A 19,795-nucleotide genomic window follows, 5' to 3' on the forward strand; every position below is an offset into this window, starting at 1 on the left:
CAGCATCAGTGGCGCAATCACGCTCCAACAAAATAGCCACTCGGCCTACAAGCTGCCGTAAGTGAGAATAATTGGAATTCGAGAGGTTCCTGGAAGTATTGGAGATGGAGAAGTGTAGGGATTTTAGGGAGCTTGAGCATGAATGGGAAATTGAGTGCATGTGTGGAGTGTTGTTTGTGGGGGACTCATCAAAGGGTGTTGCATGGTTATGTTTCTCACCCAAGAACCACTTTTAACCCCTCCCTGGAAAGAAAAACAACAAAACATTTTGTATATAAATTGGTCTGGTATTGATGTGGTGCAGGTACGATGGGCCAAATGACTTTCTCCCGCTTCCTTGTGATATGTTCGCAAACTACAAAAAAGGGAGGTTTTGCTGCAATGCAGGCAGGTAAGCAAGATGACAAACAAACAAACACCAAATAACTTGTATTGCAAGTGACAAATCAATCAAACACATTCCAGGATTGAAAGCTTTATTACACACACAGCAGCATGTTCAGCAATTATTGAATGTGTGGTGGTTTGCAGAAGCAGGAGGTGAAAACAGTGCCAAGTAAAAGGCAAGGTGATGAGAATTGATAAAACGGTACATGGAAGTCAAATGCAGAACCCTACAAATCAACGTCGAAGGTCCAATCAAAATCGATGTCGAATGAGATCAAGCGATGCCACGACCAAAGGAAGATGTTGTGCAAAGGTGGTTAAAACAAGGAATGCAGAGCAGTTGGTAGTCGTCGTCATTATGCCAATAAAGCCACGCAGCTGGAATAGTCAACGGAGCCCTTTTTAACCCCCGACAGTCTTCTTCATGTCATCAGCGGTACCAAGTTGCACAAATCATTCCACCACGACAAATCCTGCTTTGACATCCATCGCAAAAATTATCAATCAATCACCAGCTGGGAGGATAAGGGAGGCCTTTGTCCTATGGTAGACTAAAAAAGCTGGTGAAGTCAAGCTGTTATGAGCTGGAACTAACTCGTTGCATAATCAAAAACTGGCAGTGGTGTCAACCCAAAATCAGTACAAATCGCTCGGCCAAAAACCACATTCAACAAAACTGATTACAAGTATGCATACATTGAAAAGGGAGAATATAAGGCAAGGATGGCACTGAAAGAAGTCACCCAAAGATCTTCACTCAATGATCAAATGGTTTAACCTCAAGGTTTTGTTTAAAGGATATGGGGAATGTCATTTGAGAAATGCATGAACCTTTTGAGAAAACCAATTAATCTCACACAAGGACACGGGAACGATTAAATTTGGCAATGCTTTCATTGAACAAAATTCTGCTTCAGCTTCCACCGGCTCAACTTGAAGTTGAAGTTGAAATTACCCCAGCCTCTACCCGCTGCCCCCCTGAGATCATTGGTGGGAGATTGAGGACAAGTTCAATTTACAGGCAAAAAACCTCAATACATGCTGCATTTAAGTGAAAGTTGTGATGTTCTGCACAAATAACGGTTTGCCATGGAGGTACAGTCAGGAAGTGGGCTTTTTCCAACTCAACCTCCCATTTACCGATCTTAGGCTGACCCAAAACTGATGAACAAATTATTTCCCCGTGGAGGGCACAGGGTTGTATCACAGGCAAAAAAAGAAAGAAAATAAAAAGAAGTTAAAAAGAAAAGCAAAGGAGAGTACAATGCATTATTACACTTAAATGTAAGCCCAAAACAATATCACTCCTTGAGTATCAGTGGAGCCTTCACTCTCCCAACCACTTCTGAACCCAGAAGAGCATCAACGATGGCAAAAGCAAACTCAAAACTAGTCCCTGGGCCCCGACTCGTGATGATGTGACCGTCCCGTTCAACACGCGCTTCTGTGTACCTGTAGTGCCCTGCGGAACAATGAGGCAAGCTCCGTAAGTACCTTACCATTATGCTCAAGTCGAACATGTTCACAGAGATAATTTTAGACTTGTGGCTTAGGACCTCAATGTACAAGGTAAAAAAAAACCAGGACCCCAGCTCAGTAATCCCAGCGGTTTCAGCTTGCCTTCCAACATGAGTAGATGTTGACTCGCTCTCAATGGTGAGTTTAAACTTTGGCTGCTCCTATTCAAGACAGTATTTTTAAACTTCACACTGCCACTCCCACTTTCATGCATTTTTCCAAAACTACTTTGATGTACAGGTATTTCATTGCAACTCCCACCTCACACTTTGTTTTTTATTTTTACAGCAACACACTGGGATTGACACACAAGAACAAATTGTATTCAGAAGCGAAGAACCTGTCCTCATGGACAGGATATTCTCCCAGAATAAGTTTATTTTCGCACCACGAGCTGATTATATATATATATATATATATATATATATATATATATATATATATATATATATATATATATATATATATATATATATATATATATATATATATATATATATATATTGTTGTGGTTGACGAAATTCACAAACCACCATTCAGGTCCCTTAGGTGAGATATCTCGGTAAGTATATGTGTAGTTAGGCCCAAACCCGTTGTTTCGAGGGAATAAATGTCATTCAGTCGGGCTGCGACTCTTCAGGATAGCCGTTTTTCTTTTACTATCTTTATTTTGGACCAGCCGCCATTACTACCACCACCAACCACGTCTCAACAGCCATCACACAACAACCACCAACCACAACGCCGCTTCACAACAACAGCCACGACCTTTACCGTCACAACTCGCCACCATCGCATCACCACCATTCTTGCGCCACTTGTGGGCACCGATACTGGACTCGTGCAGGGCGCGCACCGAGCAGCGTGTTCAGAAACATCACAGACTTTCCGAAGAAAACGGATCAAAAACGACTCACGCCCACTTCTGTTCAGTCCTATCGGTGAGCGTGGGGCGATTTGGCCCCGCCTCCAGGGCGTTGGAGTGTGGTCGCTATATGCAAATTCATGGATCAAAAAGCATTCACGCCCACTTTTCCTCGGTCCAATGGGGAGCCAGTTAGAGGTTAAGGGTCGGAGGTAAAGGGTCAAAGGTGAAGGGGCGAAGCCACGGGGCATATAAACGGCTGCGTTCGTCAGTCAAGGCAGTTCGCAGTTGGGAGTTCGCGGAGCCAGTGAAGAGTTGGGACGAGTCAAGAGAGGAGATGGAGAGGGCGATCGGACGAAGCTGTGGAGAGGCGGCGGCGGCGAAGGCGGTTGAGGGGGTGCTCGCGTCGGATTCGGGGAACTGCGGAGGGAGAGGCCGGCGGCGCGACCGAGGTCGTGGTGGAGACGCTCGTCGCGGGACCCGAGACAGGGAGATATCCTCCATCCCCCGAGCATCAACAACCCCCTCCTGTTTCCCCCCGCGCTGAGATAGTGCGACAAGGGGGCCCCTTTCCCACCCCCCTACCAGACACCGTCCGCGAGGCCAGCGGAGTTGGGGCGCCACCGCCACTTTGCGTCTCATCATCAGACGGGTAGGCCCGACGCGGTCTCGGCCCCAGGCCCGCCTACCCCCCTCATCCTTGAGGGTGGTCCTTTTCTTTTGCTTTGGGTGTATGTGTTGTCGGCGCCGTCTGTGAAGTAAAACTGTATAAGTGTTGCCGTGTGCTCGGTAGTCGGATAGCTCTGCATTGTCTTCTTTTATATTTGCTTTTTGTGTAATATTGTGTGTTTCTTCTCCTTTTACATTTGCTTTTGGTGTAATTGTATATGTGTGCTTTCCGTTCATCGCGAAATAAATGTGCTTATTGTTGAACTGTTTTCCCGTTTCGCCTCGTCTTTTCCTGTATTGAATCTCCATCTTACTTCACGTCAAGGGTTGGTCGTGGGCTAAAACGCCCGATAATTAATCGAACCGTAGGGGCCAACGATAACACCGCTCGGTTATCCCGATAGTACGGAACGGGTCGCTTAAAGTGGTCCGTGTCCGAAGTCGACCTGCGGCGAGGTGCGATCGCCCGGTCTACCCTCCGTGTGGGTACTTAGGTAGGTCGAATTTGGCGAGCAACCCTATCCCACGCGGGGGGCCGATTGGCACGATCGTGGTGAGGCCGAAAGGTCCACCCGTGACTAGTTCCCGGCGTTAGTCCGAGAGGGTCACGACTGGATTGTCCGTCCGGTGGGCGACGTGCCGCGATTCGAGTTACGTGGCCGTTCGCACGCCGGCGGGCGCGAATCCGCAAATATATATATATATATATATATATATATATATATATATATATATATATATATATATATATATATATATATATATATATATATATATATATATATATATATATATATATATATATATATATATGAGCCTGGTGTTGGCGCAGTGGTTAGGGCAGCGGCTTGGGATCCAAAAGGTCCTGAGTTCAAGCCCCGTTGGACGACTGAATTAATACACTAGGGGGTTGACTCAGCCTGTCATCCTTCCGAGGTTGGCAAAATGAGTACCAGTATACTGGGCCGGTGTATCCCCCGGTTAAAATAGGTGTACCATATCCCTGTGTCGTAAGAGGTGACCAGGGTTGCGTCAGGAAGAGCATCCGGCGTAAAACATGTGCCAAATCACTATGTGGATCATACGGATGATCCGCTGTGGCGACCCCTAACGGGAGGAAGAGGAAGAGTAAGAGTAAGAGTAAGAGTAAGAGTAAGAGTAAGAGTAAGAGTAAGAGTAAGAGTAAGAGTAAGAGTAAGAGTAAGAGTAAGAGTAAGAGTAAGAGTAAGAGTAAGAGTAAGAGTAAGAGGAAGAAGAAGAATCAGAGGAGGAGGGGTTGACTCAGCCTGTCATCCTTCCGAGGTCGGCGAAATGAGTACCAGTATACTGGGCCGTTGTATACCCTGGTTAAAATAGGTGTACCATATCCCTGTGTCGTAAGAGGCGACCAGGGTTGCGTCAGGAAGGGCATCCGGCTTAAAACATGTGCCAAATCACTATGCGGATCATACGGATGATCCGCTGTGGCGACCCCAAACGGAGGCAGCCGAAAGAAGAATATATATATATATATATATATATATATATATATATATATATATATATATATATATATATATATTAGACGACCAGTGAACCTGTTGGGTTCCCATTGTGACAGCGGTTGATAAAAAAAAAATCATTTAAAAAAAGAAAAAGATAGCTCCAGCAAACTATACCGCTGAGGTTGTTTGCATTGTTCAAATAATCCCAAAGAGTACTTGACAGAATCGTGAATTTATTTTTTAATAACTTTTTTCGGTGCCCGATTTGAACGAAACTGGCAGTCATAACCCAAGGGAGTTTGTGAGGGGGAACATTCCCCCCCCCTTCCCCTCGACCGAGAAGCCTCGCCACCGAGCTTATTATATAACCTTCCCGGGGCCCGTCCTGACATTTTTTGTTTCAGGTTTCCTCTTCCCTTTCACCGTTCAGGAGATAAGCGCGTGCAGACAAACAAACAAACAAACAAACAAACAAACAAACAAACAAACAAACAAACAAAATATATATATATATATATATATATATATATATATATATATATATATATATATATATATATATATTGTTGTGGTTCCGCCGGTGCGTCACAACGAGCACGAACCTCGATGGAGCACTGGGGCCGTCTCAGCTCGATCGCCCGGAATTACAGATCGCCGGCCCGGAGAAGTCCGAGGTCGGCGGGTCCTGGTTATTTTGGACCGAAATACGCCAATGCGTGGATCACATGGGGTAGGGTTAATTGCCAACTTCAACTCACCTAAGTACCCACGTGATCCAGCTACCGGGGTACTTCACACTTGGCGGAACTCGTACGGACGCGAGCCCGTTCCGTGTGCGTAGCCGAGCGCTGGTATCGCCGAATTCCGCTGGCCCAATTATCCTGTTACTCTGTTACAGCAGCAATGGCTGCTCACTTTCCCGCACGCATGACACACCCAGCCAATGCAGAAATGACACGACGAGCTGAGTACATTTAACAATTGGGGTTTATTTATACAGGTAATTGTGGTGTCGTGTAGAAGATGCTTAGCAGGCAGACACGAGCGGGGGAACAGTCGAGCCGGGCTGTGTTGCACAAGCGCGAGCGTACTGTGCCCACAGCTCTCCTTTATTACGTACTCAGCACACTCACAAGCCGGGCGACTACGGCATCACTACAACGCTTCAGGCGGCGCGCACTCCTTACATTCCTGGCAGACACGATGACCACGACGACCACTCCTCCCATCATCATGCCCCGCCCTGCATGCCCGCAGGCTACACCACACTCCTCCCTCCTAAAACTATGATTATTAAATGATCACCATCATAATAAGCATAAACAGCACGAAGTACGACGGTATAACAGTAGACAAGGTACAAAAAAGAAAACAGCGAAGTATAAAAGCACATCACATCATATAACGTGTGGAAGCGAGCTGGTGGAGCTGCCACGGCCAGGTTCCGAAGACAGAGGTGCACACAGCACCTACCAAACTCTGACCGCGTTACCGATATGAAGCAGCAAGGCGAGAAGCACAGCAGCACTACACAGCGGAAACGCCCCCAGGCGGCTCATGCTTACATGGCCTTCGGCGAGGCCGCGGCGAGCTCCCGAGCAAACCTCCCCCGGCACCATCAAACGCCTCCGGCCCACAAGGCGGCACACCTCCTCCAGGAAGACCTGAAGCAGATAAACATTCCGAGGCCGGAAGCCCGCTGTCTGGAAGCCGTGGCGCCAGCGCCAGACTCGATTGACCTTGGATGGGGGCGCTGAACAGCGCCACTGGCTGGACGCAACCAATGCTCCATAACAACCCACGCACCACAATCAGTTGAGATGCCAATGCCCGTCTGAACGGCCTTGAGCGAACACAGAGAGCTGCGCCCCCGGCGCCAGGCACGTCTGACCTTGCCGCAACCAGAGGTGGGGGTAACGCTGACCAGCGCACCAGTCCTGGCTCCGAGTCGATCTCCGAGACCCACACGGCAGTTAGACGGTTGCATTTCCATTTAAACCACACTTCAACCATAGGCTCGTTATAAATCACTAAGAACATCATCTGAACCATTGCAAACTCATTTTTCCGTACAGCGCGTTCTTTCGGCAAAATCCCTGCACATGACAAAGCAACTACCCGCAGCCCGAGGCAATGGAAGGCCAACCCAACCTTTTTATTCGCCACCACCGCTCCCAAAGCCACCACATCACATTGACCATACCGCAAAACCCATCGATTGATCTTCGCCAAACCCACTCTCACACAGGACCTGTTGGCATTTATTTCAACAACGTTAAACTGCATCACTAGAGCAAGGAAAAACAAATATGCAATGAACAGCAACCCATAACCCACATCACGAGTCCGTCTCTTGGTTGTTGACTCGATGTTGTGACTCGCGACTTCCTTTGACGCCACGGGCTCACCGCCACCCGTTGAAGCTGCCCGAACAACACCGGCGCACCTCGCACCATGAATGCAGCCGACGCGTGAGAGCTGGCACGGCCCCTGCTGCTTCCGCACCGCACACCACCGTTGCAGGCAGCAACGAACGGCCGCTCCCGTTGCATCGACGCGGCTCCCGCCGCCAGAACCTCGCCCTCGGTACTCGACGAAAGCATCGAAGAGAGCACCGGCACACCTGGAGGTACGAACTGGAGATCCAGCCCGAGGTGCGCCAGCCAGTCCCGACCCAAAAGGGCGGGCCCCTCCCCTCGCACCACGAACACTGAGAGCGCGCAGCCCCGGGCCGCCGGCATCGCCATTCCCCGGCTGCAGGCCGATCTCCAGGTCACTGGGGTCCTCCCGCACCTCGTCATCCAAGACCTCAACGGAGGCCCCCGCCATCCGACACACACGCTTCAAATGTCCCACCTTGTGACAATGCAAACACACGGTGTTCTTATACGGGCACATTCGTCGCAGGTGCGGACCACCACACCCCCAGCACCCCTGGAAATCCACCTCGCTCCCGGTGCGACCGTGCTGCGGTGCGCGCCCTCGTCCCGCACCGCCAGACGCGCGTGCGACCTGCGGCACCTGAGTCATCGCGCGGACCCCGGGCTGCGCGACCTGTGGCGCCTGGGTCATTGCGTGAACTCCGGGATGTGCGACCTGCGGCATCTGGGTCACCGCGTGTACCTCGGGACCAGCCGACATGCCCCAGCTGGAGCTACTCATTACGTCCTGGCCAGCGATGGTGCGGACATCCGTGAGCGTCTGCTCGACAGACGAAGCAGTCCCGACCGCCGAGTCGAATGTGACGTCGGTCAACCGCAGGATGGCTGCTACCATCTTCGCGTCTCGCAGACCAGAAATAAAACGATCTCTGAGTCGTGCCGGATGCTCCTCTGCTGTGAACTTGCAAGGCACGGCCGAATGCTTTACCCGTGCTACGAAGTCTGCAACGCGCTCCTCGCCACCCTTCGCGAGGTGATCGAACTGGAACCGCGCGAGCTGCAACGACTTCTCTGGCGCCAAGTGGGTCTTCATTTTCGCCACGATGTCCTGAAACGATAGCCCGTCATCACTGGGCTTATTTGGAGCCACCAAATCACTCAGCAGCCAGTAGTGCTCCGTTGATAGCGAGGCGAGCAAGATCGACTTGCGTTTCTCTTCATCATCTACATCATTCGCGCGGAAGTAGCAACCCAATTGTTCAGAAAACAACTCAAAGTCATCTCCCCCGAAAACGGGCACGCGCCCGTGCGCCGTGCCCCGACCTTCTGCCATGCTCGTGCTGGCGAGACCCTTGGCTCCGTAGTCTGGAACCGCATGGGTTATTCGCTGCTGCCCTGCACACGCCGATCCGAAGATCCTCGTCAGCCAACTGTGGTGTCGTGTAGAAGATACTTAGCAGGCAGACACGAGCGGGGAACAGTCGAGCCGGGCTGTGTTGCACAAGCGCGAGCGCGGGCGTACTTTGCCCGCAGCTCTCCTTTATTACGTACTCAGCACACTCACAAGCCGGGCGACTACAGCATCACTACAACGCCTCAGGCGGCGCGCACTCCTTACATTCCTGGCAGACACGATGACCACGACGACCACTCTTCCCATCATGCCCCGCCCTGCATGCCCGCAGGCTACACCACAGTAATAATGGGGAACTAGGGAACACAAAGAGCAGAACTAAACCGATTATTATTAAGCACGTAAATGCAGGCAAAAACACGTACATTTCACTATTTATCAGATGGGCTCACGGACAAACACACGCACACACACCAAAAGAATCGGACCAATGTACTTTATTCGGACCTGCCTCAGACCTGTTCACCTCGTGTGGTCTTCGAGCTGACGAGTGACCCATAACCTAAGGTCACGAAGCATTCGTTGCTCGCGACCAGCGTCACGAAGCGGTCCGCAGTACCAGGCGCCAGCGAGACACCTCCGATCCGTGCGATGCAGTCAGCGCCGGACCCGGCCAGAGATGCGCACTCGACAGACTGGACGTGCTTCGAGCCCACCAATGCAAGCATTCGTTGCTCCTTTTTCGTTGTCCCCCGAGATGTGATGTCCACGAGCAGTGATGTACCTCATTAAGATGAGCGCCCAGATGACCACCAAGGCCATGTACCGAGACGTGAGCTTTTTCGCAAGCTCCGCGGCCACGTATTTATTCACCGTTTCATGGGGGAGGGGGGGAAGGGGGAGGAAAAAAAAACGTCTCCGCCCTCTCTGTTCTCGATCTTTGCTGGTGAAGTCCTTGATTGGCCAAGGAAGCCCACTCCTCTTATTCTGGGCGGAGTCCCGATTTGAGGCGGTGAAGTCCTTGATTGGCCAAGGAGGCCCACCCCTCTTATTCTGGGCGGAGTCCCGAGCTAACTCCCGCCCACTTTCGTGGTCGGTGGTGTGTGGATAATGGCGTCGGGCAGAGCGAGGTGAAGGTGAAAAGATGCTGCCGTGGTTGTAGTTGTTGGTGGTGTGAATAAAAGAAAAGAAAACCTGACTATTAATAATAAACCACAGCGCAGGAACATTAAAATACCCGTTAGCCCTTGCCCCTCGTCTATCTATAAAACACGTACTTACCGAGATAACTAATCTATAGGAACCTGAATGGTGTTCTGTGAATTTCCATAACCGCAACAATATATATATATATATATATATATATATATATATATATATATATATATATATATATATATTGTTGTGGTTACCAAATTCGCAAACCACCATTCAGGTCCCTTAGGTGAGGTATCTCGGTAAGTGCATGTGTAGTTAGGCCCAAACCCGTTGTCTAGTGGGAATACATGTCATTTATACGTGCTGCGACTCTTCAGGATAGCCGTTTTTCTTTTACTATCTTTATTTTGGACCAACCGCCATGATCACAACCACAACAACAACCACCAACCACAACGCCGCTTCGCCACAACCGCCACGACCTTTACCGTCACAACTCGCCACCATCGCATCACCGTCATCTCGCGCCACTCATGGGCACCGATGCTGGACTCGTGTAGGGCGCACGTTGAACAGCGTGTACAAAATCACGGATTTTCTGCTTCAAAAACGGATCAAAAACGACACACGCCCACTTTTTTGCCGTCCAATCGGTGAGCGAGGGGCGATTTGGCCCCGCCTCCAGAACGATCGATATATGCAAATTTGTGGATCAAAAAGCCTTCACGCCCACTTTTTCTCGGGCCAATGGGGAGCGAGGTGAAACGTCAAAGGAGGGGTCAGCGAAGTTACGGGGGATAAAAGGACGGTGTTCGTCAGTCAGAAGAGAGTCGCAAACGAGAACGAAAGAAGTCTGGAGCCCGAAGCCTGCAGTGGCTGGAGAAGCTGAAGAGAGTCGGACGAGGGGGTGCTCGCGGCGGTGTCAGGAGCTGCACGCCCGAGGGAGGCCGGCAGCGCGACCTGGCCGAGGTGGAGACGCACACCAGGGATAATAAAGATCCTCTATACCCGAGCATCAGCAACGCCCTCCTGTTTCCCCCCGCGCTGAGATAGTGCGACCAAGGGGGCCCCGTTTCCCACCCCCTGCCAGGCACTGTCCACGAGGCCCGCGGGTTGCGGGGCCATCGCGCGCTCCGCGTCTCATCACCAGACGGGTAGGCCCGACCCGGTCTCGGCCCCAGGCCTACCTCATTCTTGGGGGATTTCTTTTCCTTGGTTTTGGGTATGTGTTGTCGGCGCCGTCCTGTGAAGTAGAATTGTATAAGTGTTGCCGTGTGCTCGGTAGTCGGTATTAGCTCTGCACTGTGTTTTCACTTTTATGTTTGCTTTTGTGTAAATGGAATTGTGTTTTCTTTTTTTGTGTGCATTTGGTGGAATTGTATTTGTGTGCTTCCCGTGTGCCGCGAATAAATGTGCTTTATTGTTGAACTGTTCTCCCGCTTCGCTCGTCTTTTCCTCCATTGAATCCCATCTTGCTTCACGTAAAGGGTTGGTAGTGGGCTGAATACGCCCGATAGTGTCGAACCGTCGAGGTCGACGATAACACCGCTCGGTTATTCTGATAGTACGGAACGGGTCGCTTAAGTGGCCCGTGTCCGAAGTCGACCTGCGGCGAGGTGCGATCGCCCGGTCTACCCTCCGCGTGGGTACTTAGGTAGTTCAAATTTGGCGAGCAACCCTATCCCACGCGGGGGCTGATTGGCTCGATCGCGGTGAGACCGAAAGGTCCACCCGTGACTGGTTCCCAGCGTTAGTCCGAGAGGGTCACGACTGGATTGTCCGTCCGGTGGGCGACGTGCCGCGATTCGAGTTACGTGGCCGTCGCACGCCGGCGGGCGCGAAAACCGCAACACTGGTGTCAGGTCGTGCGATACAAATTCAAATTCAAATTCAAATTCATCGCCCTCCTCGCGGCACTGGTATCGGAGAACAGGAAAACGGGCTCTCCTGTCTCCGGCTAAATTCACGGGAATCGGTCCAGGGGTGAGAGAAGCGACCCCCGATTCCCTCCAAATTACGAGCGAGCTGAATTAACCCTTCACGAGAAGCAAGATGGCGTCTCAAGGCGAGCGGGAGCCGGGGGTATTAGAAATGGATGTAGAATGTGTAGGATCCATGGTCCAGGATGGAATCCCCGAGCAGGAAATGTTGATTGTGCAGGAACACGGACTCGCCCAACTGAACCCAGGGCCCGAGGTGGGTGCGGCGGCGGCCGCGGTGTATGACACCTCCCCCCCCTCTCCACCAAGACCCTTCCCCAACCCCTGCCGAAATGGCTCACTCAAGCGCACCCGACATGGCCCAGCTATTCACCATGCTGGCACAAATGAATGCGGAAATGAAAGGCATGAACGAAAAGATGGATGCGAATATGAATGAAGTGAAAACGACGATGGATGCGAATACACAGCAAATGAAAAAAGAAATGAAAGAGCTACGGGGTGAGACGCAGAACATGGGCCGATGCCTGCAGGCGGGCATGAAGGCCGTGAGCAGGGAACTTAAAATGGCGACTCCACGTGTCGGAACAAACGAGCTGGAAGGGGGTGCAGCGGCTGACAGGCCCGCGGTGGAGGCGGGTAAGGAAAAAGTAATTCGGGAGACAAGAGACGAGGTGAAAGTAATTGGGAGGGAGAGAAAAGAACAATTAATACGGAAAGCAAGGATGAGGTACGCGGAGATCGTGAAAGAGCAAGGAGTGAAAAACAGGGAAGGACGGGAGCGACTTAAAGAGAAAGCAAGGTTGACCTACATAAAGATAAGGGAAAGACGCCAGAAAGAAGCAGAGACCAATAAACACGATGAAGACGGGGTAAGTGACGCGCACACACACACGGAGGTAGTGGAGGACAATGGGGGTGAGCTCGCGGAGCGTGTGGGGACCCAGTGCGAGCACCTGGATGGCCTCCTCCAGGAACGAGGGGAGGGAGTATGCCCCCTTGAGGTGAGTCACGACCAGGTGAGTTCGGTCGTGCTTTGCGAGGTTGAGGGGACGAGTGCTGCGAACGGGTGCACGGAGAGCTTGGGGGGTATAGAGGCCCCGGAGACCCTTGTGGGGACTCGAATCCCCAGTGTGGTTGTCCCTGTGTGTGTGGTGCAAGGTGTGAGTGCGTCCCCGTGTGTGGAAGCGGCCCCGTGTGTGAGTGGTGTGGTGGCGATGGTGCCAGAGTACGTGCTTCCCAGCACGCCGTGCGTGGGTGAGGCACCGTGTGTGAGTGAAACGGCCAGTGTGTGTGAGGCACCGCGGGTTAGTGCCCCCGCGTGTGTGGGTGAGGCACCGTGTGTGGAAGAGACCGCGTGTGTGAGTGTCGCCGTGTGTATGAGTGAGGTACCGCGGGTGAGTGCCCCCGCGTGTGTGGATGAGGCACGGAGTGCGAGTGAGGCACCGCGGGTGAGTGCCCCCGCACGCGTGAGTGAACGGCCGTGTGCAAGGTCGCTGTGTGCAAGGGAGACCGTGTGTGTGAGAGAGCGGTATGAGAGGGAGATGTCGGTTGGCATGCGGGAGCACGCAGCCGCGTCTCCCGGTGTGAGTTTAATGGTGTGGACTGTGTGCGTCGTAACACGCAGGTGTGCGTGGGTTGAATGGAGGCGACGACGGAGACATGTAAGGAAAGCCGGGTAGCGGCTGTAGCTGTTTCGAGGGACCGTGCGGGTTCACCCAGCAGTGAGCACGCGGTTCGTGCTGTGCAACGCACGAGACCACCACGTGCTCGCTTGCGAGAGTGAAGTCCCGGTCCGGAAACGCACGCGGTGGATTTGCCGATCCCGCGGACGGACAAAGTTTAGGCAGGTAAATGGATTTGGACCGGACGGGTTCTCCACGCGATCGTGTGTGTTCAGCTCCAACGGGCAAAGCACATGTGTTCGCGTGGGAAACCCCTCGAGACGTGGGGCTTGTGTTTTTTTGCGCACGGTGACGTCATGGCTGCACGTGTGGTTGGAATCCGGCAGGAGGGGTATCTCTGCCGGATGGCACCGTCCAAGGAGGGACGAGGAACACGTGCAGCTGCATGACGTCACGGACAGGTGCAAAGTGCGTGAGCTCTGAGTTGCCGCGCAGGTGCTGCGCATGGGAAAAAAAAAAAAAAAAAAAAAGCAAGCCTCACTTTCGGGTGTACAGGATTCCTGGGCAAGGGGTGAAAGACCCCCTTACCTGGGCACAGGATGGAAACTAGTTAGGGGGAAGGGTTAGCATAGTTAGACCGACTTCATGGGGCAGGGGTAAGTCCTCATGGAGTCCGTGGAATGGATTAGTTAGAGGGATTGTAGCCAGATTTAGGTTGGGAAATAAAATGATTTATTTGGAGACATGGACAGACTTGTGAATGTGTAGAGGGGACGTAGCTTAGCTACGTAGTGTTAAAAGGAACGTGCTGTAGTTTAAGGGACGACGTGGGAGCACGAGTTAGTTAGGGGAGGTAGTTAGAAGGATGGCAGAGTTCAGTGGTGTGTGTTGAAGAGTAGTTGGTGAGTGAAGTGGAAGCATGTGCTTGGTGAGTGAGGCCAGCGGGTCTGTGTGTGTGGAGCGAATGGGGACTGCATGGTGCGATGAGTGATTGGGGGGAGGAGTGACTCCCGCCCAGGGGACCCCGGGGTCAGAGTAGAGTGAGTTAGCTGGGTTAGTCAAATTGAAAAATGGAGGTCGTTTTGTTGTTGGTGGGAAAGTAGGCTCGAGACCCATTTGGAGGGGTGCAGGAGCCCTGTTGACGGGCTTGGGAGCGTGGCTGCGAAAGGTGAGTATCGCTGAGTGGGTACCCCGGGCACCAGGCCAGTCGGCCGCGGTAGGCCATGGGCCCATGGGGGCCGGGATAGAGTAGTGGGCACGGGTGCGCCTGCTTGGTGCGGGGCCCGGGGCGCCATGGCCGCGTGGGCAGTGTTGTGGGCACGGGTGACCCTCGGAAAGGGGCCCGGGAGGCCGGCCTGCCACGTGTGCGTTTCAGGGGAGGTGCCATGGGGGGGACGCCCCGGTGTGAGGGAGCTGGTAGGCTCGGAGGCAGTGTAGTGCCCGGGGGTGCCATAGCGGGAGATTCGGCAGAGGGTCGTGCCTGCCTAAGGGAGCCACGTGTCCCAGCCAGGAGACCGTGTGAGGGCACGGAGAGAAAATTGGGGGGCGAGGCCCGAAATTGTAAGGACACCAACACAGGCGACGGGAATCTGGGTTGTTAGAACCAATAGTTTAAGCGAGAGGCGCTTGTTGAAAGCCCCGGGGTAGTTTAACAGTTAAATGGTTAGGGTAGATTAGGGAATGTACCCCTCTGCACCATCCATCCCCTCGCTGTCGTTGTGGGCCGCTGGACCCACTTTGGTTATAGATCGCCGAACTCTGGGGAGGCCATTCTGAGGCTTGAATTGGGCCTCGACACAGGACGTTAGCTCTCCCTTATTCCCCTCCGGGAAGGGAACGTAGGGGTTGGGAGTAGGCTAGGCGACAGGATAGGTTAGCCGAACAAGGACGATAAAGGGGGTTAGGGGACGATTTATAGTGGGGAAGTAAAAATAAAAACAATAAAAAAATAAGTTGGGGCTAAATTGGGGTTTGACAAATTAAGGGAGTGAGTATGTACAGTGACAGGCAAAGGCGATAGGTTGGGAGGGAGACAGGTAGGTAGGTCCGAGCCCGCCCTCCAAGTGGCCAGCACCACCGCACTCCCTCCAACAACCTCCACTGAACGGCAAGAGCTGGCCAACTTCATCGGCTGGCCGTGTTTTGCTTCAAGGCGGAGGCCGGCCAACTTCATCGGCAGCTGTTGTTTTGCTGCAAGGCCTGTGCCATCGGCTGGCCGTGTTTGCTTCAAGGCCTGTGCCGGCCAGTTCATCTGCCCGCTATGTTTGCCTGCAGCGGCCTTCTTCTGCGGGCTGTGTTGCCTGCACCTTTGCCATGCCATGCCCACTGCCCATGTTCACCAGCCCCGTTCAATTTTGCTTTGCCCCCCCCTGTTCATTTCCATGTGCGCCAGGATCAAGGCAACAGTTTGCAAGCTGCGAGAACTGCCCTGTTGGCAGCTACAACACGGGCCTGCAGTGGCAGCCCGTGCACCGTGTTTTGCGTCCATCCATTCATCCATCCATTCGTTGTGTTCATTGCGTGTGCCACTTGAGCTGGCACGGAGACTGCGTTGTGCAGCCCAAGCACCGTTGTGGTTCACTGAGTTCAGTTCAAAAGGGAAGGCCTTGGACTGCGTGTGAGCAGCCAGCCACGTTCCCTGTCACCTGCATTGTTTGAGCCAGAGACTGCATGTGGGCAGCCTGGCTCCCTGCTAACTGCTTTCTTTTTGCAGAGTTCGATGATCCTGGGCCATGGTTTAGTGTAAAATTTGTAAGTTAAGGTTAAGATGTACTGTAAATATGAGTGCGCCCCCCGGCATGTCTGTCTAGCGCCGGCAATTTTATTTAAGTCGTCCGTGTGAGTGAGTTTGTTTAGGTAGTTACGCAGCCCTCAGGTTATTTATTTTGGGGACACGAATACCATGAATGTCGCACTCAGGGATCCGTAGGTAAAATGTACTAGGGGAAAACTACACATGATGGCACACGAAAATTTGACGACTCGGGACGAGTCTGTAAAAAGGGAAGGGGGTAGTGTTGTGGTTACCAAATTCGCAAACCACCATTCAGGTCCCTTAGGTGAGGTATCTCGGTAAGTGCATGTGTAGTTAGGCCCAAACCCGTTGTCTAGTGGGAATACATGTCATTTATACGTGCTGCGACTCTTCAGGATAGCCGTTTTTCTTTTACTATCTTTATTTTGGACCAACCGCCATGATCACAACCACAACAACAACCACCAACCACAACGCCGCTTCGCCACAACCGCCACGACCTTTACCGTCACAACTCGCCACCATCGCATCACCGTCATCTCGCGCCACTCATGGGCACCGATGCTGGACTCGTGTAGGGCGCACGTTGAACAGCGTGTACAAAATCACGGATTTTCTGCTTCAAAAACGGATCAAAAACGACACACGCCCACTTTTTGCCGTCCAATCGGTGAGCGAGGGCGATTTGGCCCCGCCTCCAGAACGATCGATATATGCAAATTTGTGGATCAAAAAGCCTTCACGCCCACTTTTTCTCGGGCCAATGGGGAGCGAGGTGAAAGGTCAAAGGGAGGGGTCAAAGGCGGTTACGGGGGATAAAAGGACGGTGTTCGTCAGTCAGAAGAGAGTCGCAAACGAGAACGAAAGAAGTCTGGAGCCCGAAGCCTGCAGTGGCTGGAGAAGCTGAAGAGAGTCGGACGAGGGAGTGCTCGCGTCGGTGCCAGGAGCTGCACGCCCGAGGGGAGGCCGGCAGCGCGACCTGGCCGAGGTGGAGAACGCACACCAGGGATAATAAAGATCCTCTATACCCCGAGCATCAGCAACCCCCTCCTGTTTCCCCCGCGCTGAGATAGTGCGACCAAGGGGAGCCCGTTCCCACCCCTGCCAGGCACTGTCCACGAGGCCCGCGGGTTGCGGGCCATCGCCGCTCCGCGTCTCATCACCACACGGCCCGGCCCGACCCGGTCTCGGCCCCAGCCCTACCTCATTCTTGCGGGATTTCTTTTCCTTGGTTTTGGGTATGTGTTGTCGGCGCCGTCTGTGAAGTAGAATTGTATAAGTGTTGCCGTGTGCTCGGTAGTCGGTATTAGCTCTGCACTGTGTTTTCACTTTTATGTTTGCTTTTTGTGTAAATGGAATTGTGTTTTCTTTTTTTGTGTGCATTTGGTGGAATTGTATTTGTGTGCTTCCCGTGTGCCGCGAATAAATGTGCTTTATTGTTGAACTGTTCTCCCGCTTCGCTTCGTCTTTTCCTCCATTGAATCCCCATCTTGCTTCACGTAAAGGGTTGGTAGTGGGCTGAATACGCCCGATAATTAATCGAACCGTCGAGGTCGACGATAACACCGCTCGGTTATTCTGATAGTACGGAACGGGTCGGCAAGTGGCCCGTGTCCGAAATCGACCTGCGGCGAGGTGCGACGCCCGGTCTACCCTCCGCGTGGGTACTGAGGTAGTTCGAATTTGGCGAGCAACCCTATCCCACGCGGGGGCTGATTGGCTCGATCGCGGTGAGACCGAAGGTCCACCCGCGTGACTGGTTCCCGGCGCAGTCCGAGAGGGTCACGACTGGATTGGCCGTCCGGTGGGCGTGCCGCGGTCGAGTTACGTGGCCGTCGCCCGCACGGCGGGCGCGAAAACCGCAATAATATATATATATATATATATATATATATATATATATATATATATATATATATATATATATATATATACATATACATACGTATATAGATAAAATGTAAAAACACACACACACACACTTCTTAATATATTTAGTACCACAAATGATACGATACCCTTTGTTTTATACAATACCAAAACTCAAAGTTTTCAATATTTTCAGGTCTGATGGATTAATGCGAAAGAAAATGGTGACTCCACAGGAGAAAGCTCAATGTGTCAAATGGTTCATCGAGACGAGATCCGACACGCAAGCTCAGTGTAATTTCTATACAAGGTATAGAAGAAATCTGCCATCATGGACTAGTATCAGAGAGTGGTACAAGAGGAGACTGGAAGTTGTCAGAAACAGAAAAGTACTGGTCGACCAAGCATACGTGCAGCAGACATTGAACGAGTGTGTGAATCATTTCAACAAAGTCCCAGAAAATCAATTTGACGTGCATCCAGAGAACTGGGACCAACAAACACCACTGTACACAGGATTTTGCATAAAAGATTGAAGCTTTATGCCCTTAAGGTGCAGATTCTGCAGGAACTCAAACCAAATGATGGACCCAATGCAAGGTGTTTGCCTTGGAAATGCTCAGTCACATAGAGGATGACGAAGATTAGCTGAAAAAGGTCACATTCACAAACGAAGCTTGCTTTAATGTGTTAGGGAAGGTTAACCAGCAAAATGTGAGGATCTGGGGCTTTAAAAACCCCCACGTGGTCATTGAACACGTACGAGACTGTCCAAAGGTGTGTGGTGTGGCATTCTCCATGACCTCTTGTGTTAGTTTTTCTTTACAGATGACAGTGACCTCAACAATATCAAGAACATGTTGGAAGGATTCGTCTTCCCACAGATTGAAGACTGACAACGCGATATCATCTTTCAACAGGATGGTGATCCCAGTCATTGAGTCATCAAGTCGATCAAGCCATCTTGAATGAAGAATTTCCAGGTCGCAAGAATGGCCGTGACAGACCAACCGTCTGGCCCCTACGATCACCAGACATAACTCCCCTTCATATTTTTTTTCTGTGGGGGTTTGTCAAAGATGTTTTCCACAACACAAAGATGGCAAACCTGCAGGATCTTCATTGTCAGATCACAGCTGCATGCACACTGGTGGAAGCAAACATGCCAAGCCAAACATGGAAAGAACTTGTGAACCGTGCTGATGTCCTGCGCGCAACAAACGGAGCTCACATTGAAGTGCATTGATGGTGTGCACAAAACTTTCCGAGTTTCTGTATAATATAAACAAAAGGGTATTGTAGTATCATTTGTGGTTCTTAATTATATTGTTGTGGTTGACGAAATTCGCAAACCACCATTCAGGTCCCGTAGGTGAGATATCTCTGTAAGTATATGTGTAGTTAGCCCAAACCCGTTGTTTAGAGGGAATAAATGTTATTCATTCGGGCTGCGACCCTTTTAGATAGCCGTTTTTCTTTTACTATCTTTATTTTGGACCAGCCGCCATTACTACCACCACAACCACCACCAACCACGTCTCAACAGCCATCACACAACACCAACCGCAACGCCGCTTCACAACAACAGCAACGCCAACAGCCACGACCTTTACCGTCACAACTCGCCCTCGCAACCATCGCATCACCGCCATTCCCGCGCCGCTTGTGGGCACCGATACTGGACTCGTACAGGGCGCGCACCGAGCAGCGGGTGCAAAAACACCAGCCTTTCCGAGAAATCGGATCAAGAATGATTCATGCCCACTTCTGTTCCGTCCTATCAGCGAGCG

The 19,795-nt window shown here is 51.8% G+C and overlaps 1 protein-coding gene across 2 annotated transcripts in view; it reads right to left on the bottom strand.

The window, feature by feature from the left end:
* Window positions 1-459: 459 nt before the first annotated feature.
* Window positions 460-19,795, bottom strand: part of PARK7 (Parkinsonism associated deglycase) — a 38,299-nt gene continuing 18,963 nt past the window's right edge. For both annotated transcript variants that reach the window (XM_085876177.1, XM_085876176.1), the window contains one exon: window positions 460-1,849. In XM_085876177.1, the coding sequence (XP_085732303.1) occupies window positions 1,689-1,849 (161 nt within the window). In that variant the 3' untranslated portion in view covers window positions 460-1,688. The remainder of the gene's footprint in view (window positions 1,850-19,795) is intronic.

Source organism: Eptatretus burgeri, chromosome 4 (assembly GCF_056783735.1).
Source record: "Eptatretus burgeri isolate ZD-2024b chromosome 4, Ebu_testis_v1, whole genome shotgun sequence".
In the NCBI taxonomy this organism is placed as follows: domain Eukaryota; kingdom Metazoa; phylum Chordata; class Myxini; order Myxiniformes; family Myxinidae; genus Eptatretus; species Eptatretus burgeri.